Genomic DNA, 24425 nt, shown 5'->3' with positions numbered 1-24425 from the left:
AAAATTCAAATTACACAAAAACATACTTTAGTAATATTCTTTTATGATACCATATGATATGTTATATAAAATATTACTATTGATGTTAAAAATTAGAGATCATTTTCATACATATTCTGGTATGATTATATATATTTTTAAATGAAGACATAAATAATAGAGAATATGGGAACTTGATAATATGAATGAAGTTCTAGATCCAAGGTTGGCAAACTTGAACCCTTGGGCAAAACATGGACGACAGCCTGTTGTTGTAAATACAGTTTTATTAGGACACGACCCCCCCCCCATTGGTTATATACTGTTTTAACTGCTTTTACTCTAAATAGCAGAGTTGAGTGGTTGTGACAGAGACCATATGGCTTGAAAAGTGCGAATATTTGCTTTCTAGTCTGTTATAAAAAAAGTTAGCCAGCCTCTTCTCTAAATGGAAACCACTAAGGAAATCACTAAAAACAATAAGATACTTTTATCTTACAACAATACATTGTTGATTTGATAATCAAGAATTAACAGAAGTATAGGTAATAATCAGAAATATCCTTAATAAAAAGATACTATTTACATAGCTACACAAAGTATCAATTACTTAAAAGTAATAAAAATGTTACAATATTTTCACACAGCATTTTACATTTCATCTTAGGAAAGGCTCACATGCAGTTGCACTATGTTCATGGACAGGAAGACTTCATTTTAAGTTGTTATGGCCAAAGAGAGGCAGTCAGAGGGTCAAAATGAGCCTCACAGACGCGAGAGTTAGCCCAGCAGATGCGTGCCCTCTCGGTGGGAAACACCGCTATAAAGAGCATGGGAAGGTGATGGGATGGTGTGCTCACAGGCGCTAAGGCAGTCGGTGTCTACGTGAACAGAAAATTTAAAACTGGATGCTTACCTCACGTTGCACAGAAACATCAAAGTGGGGTCAGAAGTTTAATTGTAAAAAGAATGAACTCAAATATTTTAGAATACATGGCAGAATTTCTTCATGATGTCATGAAAGCAAAAGCTTGTAAAACAAGGTTCTTTTAGAAGTAAACTGTAAGGATATTTGTTTGGTACCGTAAGTAATGAAAAGACAGGCACATATCGGGTGATGATACTTTAACGTTCACAGGTGGCCAAGGATCATTACCTGGAACCCATGACGATCCACAGGTGTAACAGGAAATACACTGGCCACAGAAACAGCCTTTACAGAGGAGATCCTATGTGTAAAGGAGTTGGCACAGGCAAAGGCAGGCGCTCCACCACTAGCAATCCAGGAAACATGCAGTAGGCAATTTTTACATTTAAAAATAAATGTAAATAAATAACAAAAGGTGCAATCAATCATAGTACTTGCCATCGAGTGGGAAAACATTAAAGATTAGTGGCCCTGCGTGCCCTGTGCACGAATCTGTGCGCGAGTAGCTCCCTGCTGCTTGCCTCAGCTGGCTGCCCCGCCCACCGCCCAGAGCTCTCTGCCCATAGCTCTCCGCCCCACCCTCCTGTAGCTCTCCAGGGCTCTTAGCTGGCTGCCCCGGCCTCCTACTGATCAGTGGTTACACATGATGGTGTGATGACTATTTGCATATTACCTCTTTATTATATAGGATTAGGCAACACACAGTGTTGGAGAAGTTGCACAGAAGCAGCCACTGCCTGCATTGATGCTCTGGGAAGGGGGATGAGTTAGAACTTGCTCTCGGAAAACATCTATCAGATGCTGAGCTGTGGACACATCTGTAGCCCAGCAAGTGCTCCCCTAGGCATGTGTCTCAGAAAAATAGTCATGTATGAAATGAGGAGACATGTTTGCTAATGTCCATGTCATCATTTTATAGCCAACTACCGCTAACAACACATGTCCAGCAACAAAAGAATGAATACATAACGAGTCTAGTCACACAGCAATGAAAAATGAATGGATTACATTACTATGGCTGTATTTCAAAGACTTAATGTTTAGCAAAGACACAGAATAATGTCCTAAGCTGTTTCCTTCATGTTCTGAAAACAGTGGAAATTTTTCTCGCTTTGGGGAGTGACATTGGGCAGAAGCCCGACACCCACTTGGTTGCTTTGACCCCTTCCCTCCTGGAGGTGCACTCCCTGCATCTCGCCCACCCCCCTGCATTTCTCTCCCTACATCTTCCCCCACCCCCGCATTTCTCTCCCTACATCTTCCCCCACCCCCGCATTTCTCTCCCTACATCTTCCCCCACCCCCGCATTTCTCTCCCTACATCTTCCCCCACCCCCGCATTTCTCTCCCTACATCTTCCCCCACCCCCGCATTTCTCTCCCTACATCTTCCCCCACCCCCCGCATTTCTCTCCCTACATCTTCCCGCCCCCCCCCCCCCCCCGCATTTCTCGCCCTGCCTCTCCCTGGCATCTCCCCCCGTCCTAGGCGTCTCGCCGCTCTGCTCATGTTGCCAGTGATGTGAACTTGAAGCTGCCTGTGGTTTCTTATAGCTTAGACCATGGAGCACCTTTGGGACCCTGGATGTCACCGCTCAGACTCAGTTGGACCGAACGGTGTCCTCAGTGGTGACAGAAGAAGATTGTGAACTTCTTAAGATCTCTGCAGACAATTATGCAAAGTTTAAATCGGTATGATCAAATCTAATCTATATATTAACATAACATGGCTGTAGATTCAAGAAAATTTTGCCTCTCTGAACAGATGCTCATATCTCTCTTATTTTTAATTTGATTTGACCTGGACAACATAAAAATGGCCTTTACTTAAATTTCCAATAGTGATGGGTAATTGAAGTAGGGAAAAAAGGGTCTTTATGGATATACAGGGTGGGGCCAAAGTAGGCCTACAGTTGTGTGTGTGAAACACAGTTTATTATTTTCCATACAAACATGTAAACCTCCTTTTTTAAAAATTGGTTTTTAGTGAGAGAGGGAGCGTGGGGGAGAGAGAAACATGGATGTGAGGGTGAAGCACGGATTGGCTGCCTCTCCTGGGGGTCAAGCCCAGAGCTCGGGCTGTGCCCTGATGGAATCCAGCCGGCAGCCTTCCCTGCACATGCCAGGGCCCAGCCCCGTGGGCTTGCCTGGGGCTGTAAGCTCCTTCCCCACCCATACTTTATGTATATTTTCATGGCATTTTGTTTTTCATAAATTTAAAATTTATTTTTTCATTCAACAAATGTGTGTTTTGGGGTGTCAGGTGCTAGGCTTCCAGGATGATCAGGCGGCGGAGTCTCTGCTGCCCGCCCTGGGGAAGTGCCTCAGGGTGACCGGCTCCCACAGCGTCACCCAGCCGCAGGCAAGCCGCACAGCTGAATTCCACCCCAACCCTGCGGCATCAAGATGACGCCTTTTCTCTGACAATGTCTCTTTTAGTCAGACCCAAAGTGTGGCCCTCCCCTAGCCCCTCACTGGAGGGCCAGGAAGTGTGTGTCAGAGACCCGCCCCTCCCAGTGGTCCTGCCCTTGGGGCTGAGGCAGGACTGGGTGCTTGGTGGGCGGGAGCGGGGGAGAGCCTGTGTGCTTGATCCAGGTCTCTGCTAGCCGGGTCTTTTTCAACACCACGATGGTGGTGGTGGTGGTGGTGAAGCTAATGATGTTCTCAAAATGCAGCCTCCTTCCATCCTGGCTTCAGAGCAGCTGGCTTTCAGAACTCTTTTTGTAAGTTTGGTTTTTATTTTTCAAAATATCAGTGTTACTTATTGGATACTAGAGGCCCGGTGCACATATTTGAACACCAGTGGGGTCCCTTGCACTGGCCTGCACCCTTTCACAATCCGGGATCCCTCGGGGGATGTCGGAGAGCTGGTTTTGGTCAATCCCCACAGGCCAGGCAGAGGGACCCCATCTGTGCATGAATCTGTGTACCGGGCCTCTAGTATGCATATAAGATCATTGGTTAATCTCTTCCTGCCCTCCCTCTCTCCCTTCTCTCTGAGTTTCACCAGCCTGTTCCATGTTTCCAGGCCTGTGTGTTGAGCATCTGCCCCCTGGTGGTCAGTGCATGTCATAGCTACCAGTTGAATGGTCACTTAGGCTTTGATATACATAGATAGATGATCAATACAACTTTTGAGTTTAGTCTTGACTATGACAGTTTTGTTTAATACTAAAACGTTCATAAAATATTGTGAAAGGTGGGAAAATCAAACTTTAGTAGCAGACCTGTAGCTATGGTTACGTGGTCATAGAATGATGCTCTGATAAAATTCAAGTGTATTTTATGTAAAATCATATTATGTAACCTTTATTTTCCTTTCACTGACATTTATCTATTTTTTCCTTCTTTTTAAATTACCTAACAGAGAAAATTTGATAACTTTTACAGGAAAAAACAAAGTTTGAAAATAAACAAATAGTGAAACTAATCCGTGGGTGTCCCTACTATGAGGAGTGGCCAACCCTGTCCATCCACGAGCTGGTTCCGCGTGTTAAATGGAAGAAGTTTCCTCGCGGTCATGGTGAGTTTAATGCAATTTTGCAACTTTTTTTTTACACTTAATCTTACACGATTGGAATTTGCAACTTTTCAGTTTTAATGTTTCATTTGCTATTCACATGTTTGTCTAATCTATTTACTGTTACCTTTGAACCAGACATTTACATTATTGCTTGTTTCTCATTGAAAATCCTCCTGAAGACTGAGGCCGCCCTGCACTGGCCCTGCTGGCTGCCCCCATGCCTCACCTCCCCCCTAGCCCGAGGCCCAGCCTGGAGGGAGAAAGGGATGGGGGTCGGGGGCTCCCCAGCAGGACACCTCCCTAAGCAGCCAGTGGGGCCCTGCACTGTGGAGCGACTCCAGCTCCCAGGAGAGCCCAGTCCTGGGGAAGGGGTGAGGTGGCGCCATCTGCAGGGCATGAACACACTTCCTGTCGGAGGGCACAGAGTGCAGTGGCATCGTCCTTCTGTGCGAGCCTTCTCTCCGGAGAGCCCACACTGAGGGACCAGGCACCGCGGTGCTGTCCTGCGGAAGCCAGAGGGTGACCCTCATCCCCAGTGGGTGCTGCAGGGGGCTGTGGGGGTTGGTCCTGGAAATGGAGCCTCCACGAGTGGGTTTGTGCCCTGCAAACAGGAGGCCAGCGAGGAGCGACCCTCTCCACGCCAGGACCCCCAGGGGAGCTGTGAGCGCATGCGACCCACCACATACCAGTCAGTAGGCACCTTGCCCTGAAACGCCCCAGCCCCCCAAACTGTGAGAGGCGGTTGCCATCGAAGCCCCAGGTCTATGCATCTGTTATCTGACCAAGACCCACAGAGGAAGCACTCAGGCGGCCTCCAGCGGGGAGGGTGCAGGGTGAGACTGAGGTGGGGAGGGGCGTGGGGGTGGGGGGGCCAGGGAGGGTGCGGGTCAAGGGTCAGCTTCTGCAGCCCTAGGGCCTCAGCAGAGCCAGGGCTGTGCTTGGAGGATGGTCTGCAAGAGCTGGAGGCAAAGGTCTCAAGAGCCTGAGAGGGAGTTGTCAGCCCGACGCTGCTGCTGTTACTGAGCCTGGCCCGGGGGGCCTGGCCTCCGGGGCCTGGCCTGGCTGAGTGCCCGGGAGGCCTGTGCCCGGCAGGCTGGCGGCAGGCGGGCAGGCCCTTGGTTAGAAAGAAGCGAATGTCCTGAGCAGTCAGTTGGGCCTCCAAGCTGAGCTCAGTGCTGGCGCCTGTGTCTTACACACCAGTTTTTGAAACAGTGTCCAGCACGTGGTTAGCCAAGGACTTCTTTTTCGTTCCTTATAACAACGGAGTATTGGTTATGTTGCATTTGCTCATAAAACATTTTCCCTGATGAGTTAGAAAAGACATTTTATTTTTATTTTGGGGGCAAAAGTACACGGAAGGTGAGTCGCGGCCGCGGGTGAGACACTGTGGTTTGCGCATTCGGGAATTCAGCAGGTTTATTGGACAGAAACAATTTTTTTAATGTGATGTTTTGAATTTATTCTGGTTTCCCCAATTTGTATCAGGCATTTTGAGCCTTGATCCACACCTCATGTTTAGGGCTATTTTGTATAAAAAATAATATCTCAGCCTTGCCAATGTGTCAGGACAATAGTAATTTTGAGATGATTAAAAAGGAGGAAAGAAACCATAGCAAGAAGATATTTTTAATTATGTGAGCCAAAAGAATATGAAGTTTGACAAAGGGGAATAGTTATGTGCTTTTAATGTATTTGATTACAAAAGATGAATACGTGTTTCCATCTGAGACGTCCACCTGAAAGATTTAAACTTGGCATCGAGAGTTAGGAAGGTGCTGACTTGACATACAGACTCAGGCAGATGCCGGTCTCAAGATCTTTTTGGAAAATGTCTTTAAAAACAATGGTGGACACTGTGCATTGCCCTGGGCAGCCTGTGACTAGACTGAATAAGTCACAAGTAGCGTTATTTTACCAAATATCAGTGCGTGCTGCTTATGTTTATATCGTTTTAAAACCAATTCTCTTCCTTTGGGAGGAGTGACTGCTTCCCTAGGTGACCTTCAATGCCCCTCTGGGCTCTGAAATATGGTGACTCTTATAAGTACACTCACAGTGGAAGAATGTGTCCTGTCAGCATAACCTGATTTTTCTGGTACTGACAGACTTGATGTATCAAAGAGAAGCATCCTATCTAATAAAAGAGAAACATGGTAATTAGCGTACGACCTCTACCCTTTCCATTGGCTAATCAGGGAGATATGCAAATTAACTGCCAGCCGAGATGGCGGCCGGCAGCCAGGCAGCTTGAAGCAAACATGAGGCTTGCTTGCTTCAGTGATGGAGGCCTCCAACGTTCCCTGCCTGCCACTGCAGGCCTCTGAGCTCCTGAAGCAACAGCTCCAAAAGATACAATGTTTCAATTATAGAAGCTAAAAGATGGCGGTTAATTTGCATATACTAGCTGCGAGCGAAGACTGACGACAACATGGAGGCCAAGCGGTACAGAAGGGAGCCAAGTAGAGGCCGCGAGGAGAGAAACGGAGCCACAGCTGCTGTGAGCGGGAGGGGCAGTGGCTTGGAGGGGAAGGGGCAGTGGCTGGGAGAGGGAGGACAAGCCCAACCACTGTGGCTGGGAGCATAAGGGGCAGCATCTGGGGGCGGAAGGGGCAGAGGCTTGGAGGGGAGGGGCAGCTGCTGGGAGCAGGAGGGCAAGCCCAGCCCCAGGGGATGGGTGCAGGAGGGCAAGCCCAGCCCCAGGGGATGGGTGCAGGAGGGCAAGACCAGCCCCATGGGATGGGTGCAGGAGGGCAAGCCCAGCCCCAGGGGATGGGTGCAGGAGGGCAAGCCCAGCCCCAGGGGATGGGTGCAGGAGGGCAAGCCCAGCCCCAGGGGATGGGTGCAGGAGGGCAAGCCCAGCCCCAGGGGATGGGTGCAGGAGGGCAAGCCCAGCCCCAGGGGATGGGTGCAGGAGGGCAAGCCCAGCCCCAGGGGATGGGTGCAGGAGGGCAAGCCCAGCCCCAGGGGATGGGTGCAGGAGGGCAAGCCCAGCCCCAGGGGATGGGTGCAGGAGGGCAAGCCCAGCCCCAGGGGATGGGTGCAGGAGGGCAAGCCCAGCCCCAGGGGATGGGTGCAGGAGGGCAAGCCCAGCCCCAGGGGATGGGTGCAGGAGGGCAAGCCCAGCCCCAGGGGATGGGTGCAGGAGGGCAAGCCCAGCCCCAGGGGATGGGTGCAGGAGGGCAAGACCAGCCCCATGGGATGGGTGCAGGAGGGCAAGCCCAGCCCCAGGGGATGGGTGCGGGAGGGCAAGCCCAGCCCAAGCCACTGGGATTGGAAGGGCAAGCCCAGCCACAGGGGATGGGATCAGGAGGGCAAGCCCAGCCCCAGGGACTGGATCGGGAGGGCAAGCCCAACCACTGTGGCTTGGGAGCATAAGGGGCAGCAGCTTGGAGCAGGAGGGCAAGACCAGTTGCAGGGGCTTGAAGCAGGAGCGAAACCCCAGTTTCGCTCCCTTCTCTGCTTTGCTCCAGCCACAGGAAGCCCTATTCTTGCAGGAATATTCCTGCAACGGGTCTCTAGTCTATAATAATAACTGCATAATATGCTAATTAGACCAGACAGCCAAATGACCTTCCGGATGACCTTCCTGATGAAGCCAGGGCTGCAAGGGCTGAGGCAGCCGTGGCAGCTGTGAGGGCTGAGCCCCTTGCATGAATTTTGTGCACCGGCCCTCTAGTTAGATATAATATCTCCCGACTTGACTCAAGATTCACTGTGAATTTTTGTCAGAAAATGTAGAGAATGTAGCTCAAATTACAGTCCTTATCTAGGTTTAAAATTGACAGTGGTATGGTTTCCAAAGCATAATTAAGTGTGTTTCCATCTTACTTTAGGATGTGTATAGGATGGAGTTTCAGGGAGATTAAGTTAATTACTCAAAAGGTTGGTGGACTTGAGGATGAATCTTGCGTAAACTGAAAGAAGTGAAACTATTCTGGCTACGTTTCCTCTGCTGCCTGAAGTCTTCTTACTTTGGGTCAGATGTCCGGGACCTGGACCTAATGGACATGCCCAGAGCTGCCTGTGACTTAGGCCAGCCTGGCTGTGTCACCCCAACCACCGTCTTCCCAGGGACTCTTTTCCCAGGCCTCTGGCTAGACTGTGGCGACTGCTGCCGCACCTGTTCCCCGGTGAATGATGTGGAGGAGAGAAAAAGGTCGATGACCTGCCTCCACGAGTCACTGGGGCACATTTTATTGTTGTCCTGCTCTGTCAGCATACGCTGCCTGTTCCAGGCAGGATTTGCTGCACAAACACAATTACTAGACATACAAAAACTTGTAGTAATTTAGTTCTGAAAGATGAAATCTACCAATATAATAACAGTAAGAGATATAGTCTTCCCAAACCAAAAGTGGAAACTTCCAGCCACAGAACATGTGCTTTGAAGCTCTACCTAGGAAGTTGGGACTTCTAGGCTCAAAATCCCAAATTTTTGACATCTTTCAGATCAACGAACTCTGCAGGCATGAGACCTCTTAGCCCCTCAGCGCACCCCTGAGCATCCTAGAACATCTGTCTTTGATCTTTTATTCCTTCTTTTCTGGTCTCTTTGCATTAAGTGAATATTTTTTCATGTAACATATTAGTTCATTAACGATTTTGCTATTTAGAGCAGTTTTAGGTTCATGACAAAACTGAGCAGAAAGCAGAGATCTCCCACATGCCCTGCCCCCAGTCGTGCACAGCACCCCCATTACTAGCACGCTGAGCAGAGCGCTCCACTGCTACGCATCTACTTGCATGGAAAAATCCAGAGCACTGACAAAGACAAGTGTGGCGAGGATGTGGAGCAGCAGACACTCACTCTCATATGCTAATGGGAATGCAAAGTGGTGCGGCCACTTTGGAAGACATTTTGGTGGCTTCTTACAAAATTAAGTACATTAATTTTTATAAAAATTATCTTTATTGTTGAAGGTATTACAGATGTGCCTTCCCCACCCCCCGTTAATCCCCTCCACCCCACACCCAACCCCCCCAGGCCCTCAGCACACTACTGTCTGTGTCCATGGGTTATGCATATAAGTTCCCCGGTTAATCTTTCCTCACCCCCACCCCCCAAGCCCTGCCTTTCCTCTGAGATTCCAGTTTTTTCCAGGCTTCTCTGTCTCTGGATCTATTTTGTTCATCAGTCTATTTTGTTCATCACTTTGTTTTGTTCATTAGATTCCACATATGAGTGTGATCATGTGATACTTGTCTTTCTCTGACTGGATTATTTTGCTTAGCATAATACTCTCCAGGTCCCTCCATGCTGTCCCAATGGATAAGAGAACCCTCTTTTTTACAGCTGCATAGTATTCCATGGTGTAAATGTGCCACAGCTTTTTATCCACTCGTCTACGGATGGGCACTTGGCCTGTTTCCATACCTTAGCTATTGTAAATTGTGCTTCTATGAACATAGGGGTGTATATATCCTTTCTGATTGGTGCTTTGGGTTTCTTAGAATATATTCCTAGAAGTGGGATCACTGGGTCACACGAGAGTTCCATATTTAACTTTTTTAGGAAACTCCATACTGTTCTCCACAGTGGCTGCACCAGCCTGCATTCCCACCAGCAGTGTACTAGGGTTCCCTTTTCTCCACATCCTCACCAACACTTGTTGTTTGTTGATTTGTTGATGATAGCCATTCTGGCAGGTGTGAGTTGATACCTCATTGTTGTTTTAATTTGCATCTCTCAGATGATCAGTGACTTAGAGCATTTTTTCATATGTCCCTTGACCATCTGTATGTCCACTTTGGAGAAGTATCTATTTAGGTCCTTTGCCCATTTTTTAATTGGATTGTTTGTCTTCCTTTTGTTAAATTGTATGAATTTCTTGTATATTTTGGAAATTAACCCCTTATCAGATGTATCACTGGCAATATGTTTCTCCATACAGTGGCTCCCTTTTCATTTTGTTGATGGTGTTTTTTGTTGTGCAGAGCTCTAAGTACATTCTTATTCCATCCAGCAATCACATTCCATGATGCTTACCAAAGGACCTGAACATTGTGTCCACACGAAAACCTGCATGCAAATGTTTATTGCAGCTTCTCCTCTAATGCTAACACCTGGAGTCAACGCAGGTGTCTTCCCCAGGGTGAGTGCACGAGTGAACTGTGGCCTAGCCAGACAATGGAATATTACTCCGCAGGAGAAGATGAGTTACCAGACCGTTAGAGGGTATGAGAGACCTTAAATACACGTTATTAAGTGAAAGAAACAGTCTGAAAAGGCTACATACTGTGTGATTCCTATTACATGAAACTCTGGAAATGGCCAAACCTTAGCAAAATAATAAAAAGACCAGTGGTAGCCATGGGTTAGGGAGGAGAGCGACATGGGTGCATGGAGCAGTAAATTTTAGGGTAGTAAATCAACTCTGTGATACTATAATGGTGGTCCAATATTATTATACAGTCACTCAACCCACAGAACGTTCATCCCAAGCGAGAGCCCCTATGTCCACTGTGGGCTTGGTCTATGATGGTTCAATGAAGGTTCATCAGCTGTAACAATGTACCAGTCGGGCCAAGTGTGCTAATAGTGGGGGACACTGTGCAGGATTGGGGCGGCGTGTGTGGAGGCCACTGGCCTCCTGCACAGGGAAGTGCTGTCCTGGGAGCCCAGGCATTAGCTCTCAGGAAGGCTGGTCTGCGCTCGGTGCTCATTCACGCAGGCTGTTTGCTGCAGTCCGCGGTTCTGCTCTGCTTCTGTCACAGCCCACAGTCCTTGTGAAAGAGGATCTCCCTGATTGTCTGGGGGTGCGGGGGCGGGGTCCAGTCTGACACCCTGGCCAGCTGGCATTGCAGGCACCATGGGCATGCGCTCTGGCATGGACATGCCACCTGTCAGCGGGAGCTGGGAGAGGTGCAGCCTCCCTGAACTATAGGACGGCAAGTGGAGGGGACGACACTCACCAGAGGAGCCCACTCAATAGACTTCTTGCCCCTCCGGGTGGGGGGAGGGGGCAGGGAGGCATTCCATGCAGAAACAGTGGGTTGGGCAGGCAGGACCCACTGCCTCATCTAGGACAGATAGCTTTGACTTGCATGTGCTCTGTCTTCATGAACCCAGGTCATTTCTCTCCTACACACACTGTGTCCCCATCAGACGGTCACTTCCTGGAACCGAAAAGAGGTGTCTTTTATCAGGGTTGTTCTTTAAAATACAGATATTCCTGAGGCAGATATTGCTTGGTGTTTTATATTTATTGATATTGCTTAGTAAACTGCCTTCAGATGACTACGTGAAATCCAACCCCCTATATGAGTTTTCTGGAATATGGAAATATGAGTCTTGCTCAAAATTTTTATAAGGAGGGTTTTGTAAGCTTCCATAGTTTTAACGAAGCAAAGTATCTATGTCTATGCCAGTGCCTGTGTCTATGTCTGTGCCTATTCCTGTGCCTGTGCCTGTCTCTGTGCCTGTGTCTATTTCTGTGTATATTTCTGTGTGTATTCTGTGTCTGTATCTGTTTCTATGCCTGTGCCTGTGTCTGTACCTGTGCCTGTGTCAGTGTCTGTGCCTGTATCTGTGCCTGTGCCTGTGCCTGTGTCTATGTGCCCGTGTATGTGTCTGTGTCTGACTGTGCTTGTGTCTGTGCCTGTGTCTGTGCCTGTGCCTGTGTCAGTGCCTGTGTCTGTGTCTGTGTCTGTGTCTGTATCTGTACCTGTGCCTGTGTCTATGTCTGTGCCTGTGCCTGTGCCTGTGTCTGTGTCTGTGTCTGTGCCTGTGCCTGTGTCTATGTCTGTGCCTGTGCCTGTGTCTATGTCTGTGCCTGTGTCAGTGCCTGTGTCTGTGTCTGTGTCTGTGCCTGTGCCTGTCGGAGCCTTTATCTGTGCCTGTGTCTGTGTCTGTGCCTGTGCCTGTGCCTGTGACTGTGACTGTGGCTGTGCCTGTGTTTGTGCCAGTGCCTGTATCTATGTCTGTGCCTGTGTCTGTGCCTGTGTCAGTGCCTGTGTCTGTGTCTATGTCTGTACCTGTGCCTGTGTCTATGTCTGTGCCTGTGCCTGTGCCTGTGTCTATGTCTGTGCCTGTGCCTGTCAGAGCCTTTATCTGTGCCTGTGTCTGTGTCTGTGCCTGTGCCTGTGCCTGTGACTGTGCCTGTGGCTGTGCCTGTGTTTGTGCCAGTGCCTGTGTCTATGTCTGTGCCTGTGCCTGGGCGTGTGCCTGTGCCTGTGCCTGTGTCTGAGTCTGTGCCTTTGTGCCGGTGCCTGTGTCTATGTCAGTGCACATGGCTGTCTGTGCCTGTGTCTGTACCTGTGTCTGTGTCCGTGCCTGTGTCTGTGCCTGTGTCTGTGCCTGTGCCTGTGTCTGTGCCTGTGTCTGTGTCTGTGTCTGTGCCTGTGCCTATGCCTGTGTCTATGTCTGTGCCTGTGTCTGTGCCTGTGTCAGTGCCTGGGTCTGTGTCTGTGTCTGTGTCTGTGTCTGTGTCTGTGTCTGTACCGTGCCTGTGTCTATGTCTGTGTCTATGTCTGTGTCTATGCCTGTGCCTGTCTGTGCCTGTGTCTGTGTCTGTGCCTGTGTCTGTGTTTGTGCCTGTGCGTGTGCCTCTGCCTGTCTCTGTGCCTGTGTCTGTGTCTGTGCCTGTGTCTGTGTTTGTGCCTGTGCCTGTGCCTGTGCGTGTGCCTCTGCCTGTCTCTGTGCCTGTGTCTGTGTCTGTGTCTATGCCTGTGCCTGTCTGTGCCTGTGTCTGTGTCTGTGCCTGTTCCTGCCCTGGGCCTGTGTCTTTGCCTGTCTCTATGCCTGTGTCTGTGCCTGTGTCTGTGCTTGTGTTTGTGCCTGTGCCTGTGTCTGTGTCTGTGCCTGTGGCTATGTCTTTGTCTATGTCTGTGCCTGTGTCTGTGTCTGTGTCTATGTCTATGCCTGTGTCTGTGGCTGTACCTGTGCCTGTGTCAGTGCCCGTGTCTCTGTCTGTGCCTGAGTTTGTGTCTGTTCCTGTATCTATGTCTGTGTCTGTGTTTGTGTCTATGCCTGATCCTGGCTGCTATGAGTGCCTGTGCCTGTTCCTGTGCCTGTGTCTGTGCCTGTAACTGTTTCTGTGCCTGTGTCTGTCTGGGTCTATGTCTGTGCCTGTGCCTGTGTCTGTGTCTATGCCTGTGCCTGTCTGTGCCTGTGTCTGTGTCTATGCCTGTGCCTGTCTGTGCCTGTGTCTATGTCTATGCCTGTGTCTGTGTCTGTGCCTGTGTCGGTTTCTGTGTCTACTCTGTATCTGTGTCTGTGTCGGTGTCTGCGTCTATGCCTGGGTCTCTGCCTGTGTCTGTACCTGTCCCTGTGTCTGTTCCTGTGCCTGTGCCTGTGTCTATATCTTTGCCTGTGTCTGTGCCTGTGCCTTTGTTTGTGCCTCTGTCTGTGTCTGTGCCTGTGTCTATTTCTTTGTTTATTCTGTGCCTGTGCCTGTGCCTGTGTCTTTGTCTGTGCCTGTGTCTGTGCCTGTGTCTGTGTCTGTGTCTGTGTCTATGTCTGTGCCTGTGCCTGTGTCTATGTCTGTGTCTATGTCTGTGCCATTGCCTGTGTCTGTGTCTGTGCCTGTGTCTATGTCTGTGACTGTGCTTGTGTCTATGTCTGTGTCTGTGTCTGGGCCTGAGCCTGTGTCTTTACCTATGTCTGTGCCTGTGCCTGTGCCTGTTTCTGTTTCTGTGTCTGTGCCTCTGTCTTTGCCTTTGCTTGTGCTTGTGTCTATATCTTTGCCTGTGTCTGTGCCTGTGCCTTTGTTTGTGCCTCTGTCTGTGTCTGTGCCTGTGTCTAATTCTTTGTCTATTATGTGCCTGTGCCTGTGCCTGTGCCTGTGCCTGTGCCTGTGCCTGTGCCTGTGTCTGTGCCAGTGTCTATGTCTATGCCTGTGTCTGTGTCTGTGCCTGTGTCTATGTCTATGTCTGTGTCTGTGCCTGTGCCTGTGCCTGTGTCTGTTCCTGTGTCTGTGTCTGTTCCTGTGTCTGTGTCTGTGCCTGTGTCTGTGTGTTTGTCTGTGCCTGTGTCTATGTCTACCTGTGCTTGTGCCTGTGTCTGTCTCTGTGCCTGTGTCTGTGTCTGTGCCTGTGCCTGTGTCCATGTCTGTGTCTGTGTCTGTGTCTGTGCCTGTGCCTGTGCCTGTGTCTGTGCCTGTGCCTGTGCCTGTGTCTGTTCCTGTGTCTGTGTCTGTGCCTGTGTCTGTGTCCATGTCTGTGTCTGTGTGTTTTTCTGTGCCTGTGTCTATGTCTACCTGTGCTTGTGCCTGTGTCTGTGTCTGTGCCTGTGTTAGTCCCTCTGCCTGTGAATGTACCTGTGCCTGTACCTGTGTCATCTCTATACCTATTTGTAGATCTGTAGCTATATATAATTGATGCCTATTATTTCACTGTCTGAGTATACCTGGAAGATCCCTCATGTTTTGAAAGTAGCCACTGTGTTGTACTTCCCTCTCAGAGTAGTAAGCCAGTGCTCTGCAGTAATGATTTTCCCATGGGGCGTCTTGCTCTAGGTGCAGAGCTTTTGTTTAGATCGTTTCTCTTGACCAGGTGAGTCACACCTGTGCAGCCTATGGTGTTGTCTTAGAACACCAGCCACAGAGCTTGTTTCATCTCTTTAGATGTTGGCATCACTGAATTGATGTCAGGGCATTGGTGTATACCTTGGGATCCCAAACAAATTCCCAAACTACTAGTTAAGGAGCTGACCTCCAGCTCCTGTGACATCGTGTGGACATTGGCTTACTTCCAGAAAGATAGAAAAATAGGAACTGGCTTGGGAAAATCTGCTTCTGACAATAAAATTACTATTATAATTTTTTTTTGCATTTCTACATGCAAATTACAGCCACATGAGTAATTCACTACTCTTTAGTCTATATATTGATTTTCAAACTTTAATAAAATAGTGTCATTTGCATCTTTTTGTTGAATCTTACAATTTACAAGCCTTAGAAGTTGCAGAGAGTAATACGCCATAGAAGCCCTCCATGGAAATAAGACAAATGTTGGGGCAGCTGAGGGCAGCCATGGCCAGACCTGCATTTTCTTCTAGTCCCTTAAATTCCTAATCTTCAGGAGCTTTTGGGAGATGATTACTGCTCTGAGAAAAATGTGGGCACTCATGAATTTAGGCTTAAATTTCTCGAATAGCATGCTTTTAAGTTTTAAATTATTATTCTTATTGAACTTTGAGCATGTTTGGGAGGGTAGTGGTGTTTTCTGATGTTTATTTTAACATTAAGTCGATTCATCCCCCAGAAGGTTGGCAGGGCTTCCTCTGGGAACTCTGGGAACCTAGATTCTGTTTCCAATGGGCCTGAGTGTGAGAGGTTTTCTTCTTTTCGTGCAGACCATGCTAATACAGCAGGTTGTTTTAGAAAATATTGCTGTAGCTTATCTGGAGGTAACATTTGCCACAGAATGTAAACTATAAATCAAATGTAGGTTGCTATTCAAGAGTAAACGACTTGTGCCTGAGTAATGTGATAGTAATTATTTAGGCATTTTACACAGAATAATTAAAAAGAAACTTTTTTATTTAATTTATTAGGGTGACACTGCTTAACAAAATGGCACAGAACAATTTTATGTGCTTAAGCTGTTATTCTCAAGAAGTACATTGGCCCCTAGTTGATTCATGCTATTGGTCAAATATTGAAGACACGGTTTTAAAGAGAGGCAATATAATATCCATTACTTGGACAAGCCTTTCAGTCACAAAGGAACTAGTAATAGTGTTTCCTGTGTGTGAGCCATAGAAAAACAACCTCACAATTCAGTGTCTCTGTGACCTGGTGGCTTTGAGGGGAAAGTGATGTTTTGTTTATTGCAGATGTGATAGCTTATACTTTGCTCTTATGTTCTCTCACTAGGTTAAACATGTTATATGCAGCTTTTTAAAAATTTGTGTTAAAAATAGAAAGATATAAAAAAGATAGGTTAGTTGTATACATTTTATTTATTTATTTATTTATTTATTTATTTATTTATTTATTTATTTATAAATATATTTCTTTATTGATTTCACAGAGGAAGGGAGAAGGAGAGAGATAGAAACATCAACAATGAGAGAGAATCATTGATCGGCTGCCTCCTGCACGCCCCCTACTGGGGATCGAGCCTGCAACCCAGGCATGTGCCCTTGGCCAGAATCGAACCCGGGACCCTTCAGTCCGCAGGCTGACGCTCTATCCACTGAGCCAAGCCGGCTAGGGCAGTTGTATACATTTTTAAAGTCTATTCTTTTTATTTAAAAAACACTCCAGTGTACATTTTTGAGAGATATGCCTACTTTTTCCTCCATCATCATTTATCCTTCTATGCCCTTTTCCACTTCCGCCCTCCCTTCCCTCTCCACACACACTCACCACCCTGAGAGAATTCATAGTTACATGCATTTAACATGTTTAACATTCTAGTCACTTTTCTTACACAATGACAGTAGAGAGGATGTCTCAGTGACCGAACTGATTTGAATAATGGCCCTCCAGGACCAAAAGTGGTCTTGACCCCATTTTGTGTCTTGCATTTTCTAGAGTAAACTGTTGTTTTTGCCTTGTTTGCCTTAGAAAACGGATCCTAGCAGCCTCTGCTGGGAGGCCTAGGGGACCCTGCTGTGTGCCATGATTAGAAAACCTGCGTTAGTTAGCTTGGTTGCATTTTCAAGGAGCTGATGATACTAATGCTTTCTTTCAAATTTGCTATAACATGGAAGCTAAAATGGACAAAGGTAAGATAAAAAAGACTATTTAAGCACCTAAGTGGGAATAGCAATATAAAATTATATTGGAAAACAATGTAGCAGCACTTCACAGAAAAATACACCAAAGCAAAGTCAGTTCATTCTAGGCATTCAATGAGAACTAGCTCAGCATGGCTTTAAAAATCTATTAGTACATTTTACTAAAATATAGATCCAGGGAGAGGAAACCATAACCTCATCTTCAAGCATTTGAGGAAGTTCTGACACACATTCCCAACAAAATAAGATCCGATGAAAACTTCTATGTCAAAACAAAGTTAGTGAGTTCCTGGCAGGAAATACCAGGATAGTTATCATTAAAGGGATAAGCTTACTAACATTCTTAAGAAAAAAATAATAAGCACGAACTTGTAAAAGGGGATGGTGAAATCATCTTCTCTACTCATTATATCATTAGGTAGTTCAATATTTGCGGAATCAATGAGAAATTTATCAGGAATCATGGAATTAAGTGAGGTGACATGACAAAGTAGATATTTAAAATTTATAGCAGCTACTTAATAATATTTAAAGGAAGAAGAGATTACATATATAACAACCAAAATATTAAATATCTAGAAATACACTTAATAAAAAGTATGAAGGTATTATATAACTCAGCTGACTTACACAAACTGAATCAATATTTAAAGTATAACTCATTCTTGGATAGGAAAACACCATGAAAGATGACTGTTTACACTGATTTTATTAGCTCAATGTGAACTTAACAAAAACAACAGTAAGATTTTTTTAAGTGGATTATGTTGATACTGTATTGTAAAAAATTAAACAAGCCCAAAACTTAGAAAATACTTTGAAAATACTGAGGGAATATAATATGAATCAAATATTTTATTTGATAGGCAGATTACTTGAAAGACAAACAAAATAAGAAAAAGCCTAGCAATTTAGTATACTATAGAGATATTTCATATTACTCTTTTTAAAGTATGTTCTTATTGATTTTAGAGAGAGAGGAAGCGAGAGGGAGAGAGAGAGAGAAACATCCATGAGGGAGAAACTCATCTGCTGCCTCCTGCAAAATCTTGCTTGTGGCAGGAACAGAACCACAGGCAACACCCGCGACTGACACTCCTGCAGCCCCAGGACCTCGGGGCCAGGGCCCAGCGGGTGTGCACACATCACTGCAGGGGCTCCATGAGGACCCCTGAGTGGGCAGCACGGACCAGTTCCACGCTGTTGGCAGCCCTACTAGGCCAGGAAGGATGTAGGAGCAAAACCATTTCCAGGATTTTGTAGCCGCAGGGAGAATACACGTTCTCTCAATAGATACGTAACAAATACATTGAGCTATAGAAAGGTAACATAATTTTACCTCTACTTAATGCTTTCCACTTTAATGAACAAATATTGATTGATTGCAAAATAACATGGCTCTCTGAGAGAGAAATTAACAGTGAAAATTGAAGAGTTTGAAAAGAATGGAGACCGGATTAGCCAATTAGGAAAAGGAGTTTCTGTGTAAGCTATAAATGTTTATATTATGCTCAAATAGGTGATAAAGATAGCGTGTAGGAGCCTGCCTATTTTATTTCAATGCCTTTCAGTGAACTGTGTTTTATCTCTTTCCTTTTTGAGTAATTGCACCATTTAAAATTTAAAGCGATTCTCAGAGGGAAGGCGTGGGTGGGTGGGGAGAGATTTACCAAAGAACTAATATACAAAAATGCACAACCCATGGACACAGACAATAGTGTGGTGACAGCCTGGGCAGGGGTGCTGTGTGAGGGGGGCAATGGGGGAAGAGGGGGACATCTGTAATACTCTCAACAATAAGATAAATTTTAAAAACGGTCTGAGGAAGTCCTGGCTGGTGTGGCTCACTTTTAGGCATCATCCCATCCCCTGAAAGGTTGCCAGTTCCATTCCCAGTCCGGGCACATGCCTGGACTGCAGGCTGGATCCCCGGTAGGGGCCTGCACCAGGCAGCTGGTCAATGTTTTGCTCTCACGTGGATGTTTCTCTCTCTCTCTCTCTCCCTCTCCCTTCCTCTCTCACCAAAAATTAATTTAAAAATCTTTAAAAAATGTTCTGAATAAAATTTTTAAAATAAAGGGGTTGGCAAAAATAGGTTTACAGTTGTTAGTACATGGAACAGTTTATTCTTGTATTATTACTTATTAATTATTGTATTATTTTTCATACAAATGACTGTAAACCTACTTTTGCCCCACCCTATATGTATGCTCTCTAGCCTAAAAGCTCCTTAGAATAGTGATACATTCCAAAATCAAGTCCAGTTTTCACACCATATGAACAAAATATTGAGTCTCTGCTTGCTTTTTGCAATACATGATACTGTGTAGATGTTCTTTTAGCTCTAATAGAAAAAAGTTGATTTGGAACATTTAACTCTTACTTATTTTATTTTTCATTATTTGTCTAGTCAAGTCAACTGTGTTTCAGACTTCTTAAAGAACACTGTGTTTTGTGCATGCTGGTCACTTAATTAAAGTAAATAATTTAACTGGTTACTTCTGATCCAACAGTCACATTTTTAGATAGAAAGGGCAATGGCATTGAGTCTTCATGCTTAGAATATAAAATATTTTCAACACCTCTAAAAATTTGACTGAAAGTATTTCTGAGACTATTTTCAGTTGTCTGTGTAAACATATCTTGTGTAGTTATAATTCTGGACTTTTGACCCAGAAAAATTATTTTGTTAAAAGTTAAATATTATATGCCATCTCTTTGAGGTCAATGGCTTATAAACAATACCTCAAACAGTTGAAGGAATTTTTATTCATAGAAAGTTGCGTGTGCATGTGCACGTGTGTGTGTGTGTGTGTGTGTGTGTGTGTGTGTGTTACATTGGATATTTTCAATGGAGAATGAAAAAAAATATTAGGAACTCAGACATTAAATTTTAACACCATTTTGGTTTTTATTGTAATCAAGAGCACAAAACTTGATATGTGCTCGGCCGTTGTTAAATGGACCGTATTGTTATCATAAGCATGTCATATAGCAGATCTCAGAGCTGCCTTATATGTGACGAACCACTTTTTCTCGATGCTTTCCAAATTAAAGAGCATTTGAACACTTGACAGTTTCATTATGATGCGTCTGTGTTTGTCTTTTTAGATGTATCTTAGTTGGGGTGAATTGAGCTTCCTGAATCTGTATGTCCTTTTTTCTCAAATTTGAGAACTTTTTAGCCATGATTCCTTCAAATAGGGTCTCTGCCCCTTTCTCTTTTTCATCTCTTTCTGGGACTCCTACAACGTGTCTGTGGACCCATTTGATATGGCCCATAAATCCTTCAGGCTCTCTTCATTTTTCTTCATTATTTTTCTTTTAGCTCCTGTGCCTCAGTAAGTACAAAAAATCCTGTCTTCAAGTTTGATTATTATTTCTCTGCTCTGGTCAAAGCCTGTTAAGTCCCTCTAGTAGGCTTTATTCTTCAGTTTCAAAATGTCAGCTTAGTTCTTCTTCATAGCTGCTATCACTGTTGATATGATTTAATAAAAAGTGTTAAGAAATAATCTACACACCTGGGAGAATAGGTTAAGTTAGATATTCAAGCTGACATGTAGAAAATATTATTTTAATTGGATTAGTTATTAGGGTAAAATTAAAATTGACAGTAGGAGAAAATATGAGTATACAATTTATTTTGAGTTTGAATATGTAAAAGAAATGAGATTAAGAAGAAAAAATAAGTTTCAGAATAAGCAACACAAATAATATTGTAAAAGAGGGTTAATATGAAAGAGTTCACAAAATCTAATAAAACACATTGATATTCCATATCCAAAAAATGGAAATGGAATTTGTCATCTCTTTTAAAAGTTGTTCTGAAAACTGCTAAGATAGTAAAATCAGCAATTTTCACAGTATTTTGTCAGAAAATTTTGCAGAAAATTGAAGGCTGGATCATCCGCCATTGTTGTGCTGAAGTGAGATTTTGCATAAACATCATATAAAATTATTGCACTAATTTGAGTGTAAATAACCAATGTTCTGAAGGCATGTAATACATCTCTTTATACAAATATTTACCTACACTGGTCCCTATTATGTTTAAATATAACAAGTAGAATATATCTTGAATCAAAATTAATTATTGTGACATTAAGGAGGAAAATAATTATTTCAAATAATGAATGAATTTAATTTTCATATATGCTAGGTACAAATGATAAATGCAGTCTCCTATTCAAGTACTTCTTTGGGCCACTCCATTTAGTATGAGATTATTCCTCTCAGAAAAAAAAAATGCTGCTAACTAATTGAACTGAAATGAATGCAGATGGTTAGGTAGGGCCAGAAATGAAGTAACTAATCAGCATATCATTAAATGGACAATTACCATGATTAGCTAGAATCTATGATTAAAATATATGATCATCAGGTGAAAACTTAGAAACTCTTCTTTTTCTACACAAAGATGAAAATAATTTTCATCTATTCACGTAGTGCTACTTAGGAAGCGCTGTCTCTTGCGGTTAAGTTGCTTGATCTCTGTGGTGCTCCCAAGAACCCTGTGAGATAAGGTCATTTTGCTGTTTCAACTAAGAATATGATTCCAATTCCACGTGTCAGGCTATACACAATTGCTTACTTGTCCTAACTTAAACTATTTCATTGAAATGAATTATACACACCTACATATCTATTTAACTCACCATCCTTCTATGTATGGCTGTATCAAGATTCATCACATTGCCAGGAAAAAAAGGGGGGGCATTAGCAGCAAATCAGAAGTATTTTTGGAAGATGGTAACCATACAATTCCTGTTTGATTTGACAGCTAGTCAATCACAGGTTTTGTCACCGAAATTCTTTGCTGATCAAACCCAGAAGGAAGTTCCCTGGATCAGCCACCTGACCCAAATTTGCTCAATACTACTTTTTCCTGCAGAACAAAAAATCTTGAGTCCCCACCGAAACCTCGGGTAATGGGGTCCATGTGGAGAGTCTATGGGGAGCTTGTAGTCTCTTCGGATGTGTGGGGGATCCTTGAAGCCCAGGATGAATGTTAATCCATTTAGAAAAAATTTGTTTCCTTCCCCTCCAGCCTGCAGAGGGGCCGAGACAGAGTTCAGTTTAAAAGGAAACTCAGTGCCGCCCAGGTGGGGGGGTTTTAGCCGCAACACCAGGAGCTCTGATGAGCAATTTCCGGAGATTTCTCCTGCGTCTCCAGGCCACGCAGCACCAGGACTGGGAGCTGCAGGTGTCTCCAGGCTCCGCGAGCGGCTGTCCCAGCTCACCCTGTGACCACAGCCTTCGGGGCTCAGGAGGCAGACTGGCCACATCCATTCTCTCCGCTGGCCTTGCCGCTGGCTCCAGACCTTTCTCACCGGTGACTGCGCTTCCATTTTATTCCTGGTTTTTGAATTGTTTTTGCCTTTCACCACTTCAGATATTGTAAAATATTTTATCCAGAGTTTCATAAAACCCAAAGCCACCATATCTGAGCTTCCTCTTGCACTCAGTTAACCTGTTGAGGGAAATTGCAATTTAAAATGGAGATCTTGCATTCATTTCACAAACATTTATTGAGTGGCTACTATGCAGAGACGGAGGGAACGAAAGATGAAGGTCCTTGTCTCAATGGAGCTAAAGGGCACAGCACACCGAGCGCAGTCAGGCAGTGCATTAGACAGGACGGCAGGTGGCCACACAGCCAGGAAGAGGGGCAGGCGAAGAGCCGGGAGCAGGTGGACTGTGGTGAAGCAGGAAGTCAGGGCTGGTCTCTGAGAAGGAGGCAGGTGGCCACACAGCCAGGAAGAGGGGCAGGCGAAGGGCCGGGAGCAGGTGGACTGTGGTGAAGCAGGAAGTCAGGGCTGGTCTCTGAGAAGGAGACCTGAGCAGAGTGACAGTGGGGAAAGGTGTGGCTTCCTTGGCCGTAGGTGAGGCGTCCAGCCTGGACCCTCCCTCTGTGAACGGTCTGAGCCCAGTGTTTGTCCAGCTTGAAAACTGGGCGGGAGGGGAGAGCGTGGGGAGAGTGGGAGGAGGGAGCACCTCTGGCCCTTGTTCATCTGCCCGACTGTGCGGAGAGTCATGCACTGTCATTGCTGTGAAATAGTCCTATAAATGTATTGTTTTGGCAAGTTCTTCACCTGGAGTAGTTTCTGGGGCATGTTGAAAATCTAAAGTTTCTTCCATGTCTTTCTCTGGATTTCCTCTATCAATAACTTATTTGTGTATAACCTTTTTACCAAATCACCAATTTGTGAGAATAGAGAAATGTCTATTTGTTTTTTTACTTCTTATGCAAAGTGACAGTTATTTAATATACATGAAGATTTTACATATAGTATTCATTGCAAGAATGACTTATTTTAATGTACCATTAATTTAAAATCACATAATTAACCAATGATCAATTCCTCTGATATGCATTTCTATTTAAGATTTGTCTCTACTTAGCCATAAATGTATTTATCTGAACATAAATATACTTTTCTTTGTAAAAAATTGAATGCATTGGGGTGACATTGGTTAATAAAATTATACAAGTAAGGTATGCAATTCTACAACACAACATCAGTATATTGCATTGAGTGTTTACCACCTGAGCCAAGAATATACATTTTTTAATAATGAAGAAGTACCATCTAATATTGATTAAAGTGTCTTCAGTGGATTCTTACAGAAATATTCAGTAAATGCAAACTCCTTTCTAACCAAGATCTTTCTTAACAACATTAAGAAAGCAAACTAAATCTATCCATGAGGAAAACACGTTTGGAAAATTTCCCCGCGTGGAAAGTAAGCTCACAAAAGGCATCGCTGGCCCCTTCTCATCGCTCTTTCCCGGTCACAGTGTTTCACGGTGAACGCGTGCGCTGCTCGGAGCTGCCCCGCCTTCCTGGCCCCAGATACACTCCTGCCCCCAAACCGGGCTCAGTCCACTGCCGCGGGCATGGCTGTATCTCAGTTTAGAAGACGTCCTGGGACTGTCTTTCCAACCACTCGTTTCCATTGAAACGGGCCTGAACTGCCCCAGCGACAGACAGGAAGGCATTGTCCTTCCCCTGCTTCTTCTGAAGAGTCTGGCAACTGGGGTAGAGCAGTTTATCAGACTTGGGTATTTCCTGCCATGTGGTAACCAATAGAGACACAAAAGAACAACACTGATGTTCCGTCTCTGAACCCTTTTCTTCTCCCTATTATTTACGTTTAGGGTAAAATCAGGCCTGCACTTCGTACAATGCTTTAGAATGTCAGCCTGAGTCACTATGGGGCTCTTTAAAACCTAATTTTTAAATTCAAATCAACTTTCTTTGCTGAACATTAATGAATCTGACCTTTAAAAATAATGAATACAATGTCATCTA

General features: G+C 45.1%; 1 protein-coding gene across 1 annotated transcript in view; it reads left to right on the top strand.

Moving 5' to 3' along the window:
- The window catches only part of CNBD1 (cyclic nucleotide binding domain containing 1), a 218481-nt gene that overhangs the window by 110210 nt on the left and 83846 nt on the right, over positions 1-24425 (top strand). The window contains exons 7-8 of the mRNA XM_059672816.1: positions 2459-2596; positions 4295-4427. Of these exons, the coding sequence (XP_059528799.1) occupies positions 2459-2596; positions 4295-4427 (271 nt within the window). The remainder of the gene's footprint in view (positions 1-2458; positions 2597-4294; positions 4428-24425) is intronic.

The sequence above is a fragment of the Myotis daubentonii genome, chromosome 17 (genome assembly GCF_963259705.1).
Source record: "Myotis daubentonii chromosome 17, mMyoDau2.1, whole genome shotgun sequence".
In the NCBI taxonomy this organism is placed as follows: Eukaryota; Metazoa; Chordata; class Mammalia; order Chiroptera; family Vespertilionidae; genus Myotis; species Myotis daubentonii.
This window is presented reverse-complemented; position numbering and strand designations above follow the sequence as displayed.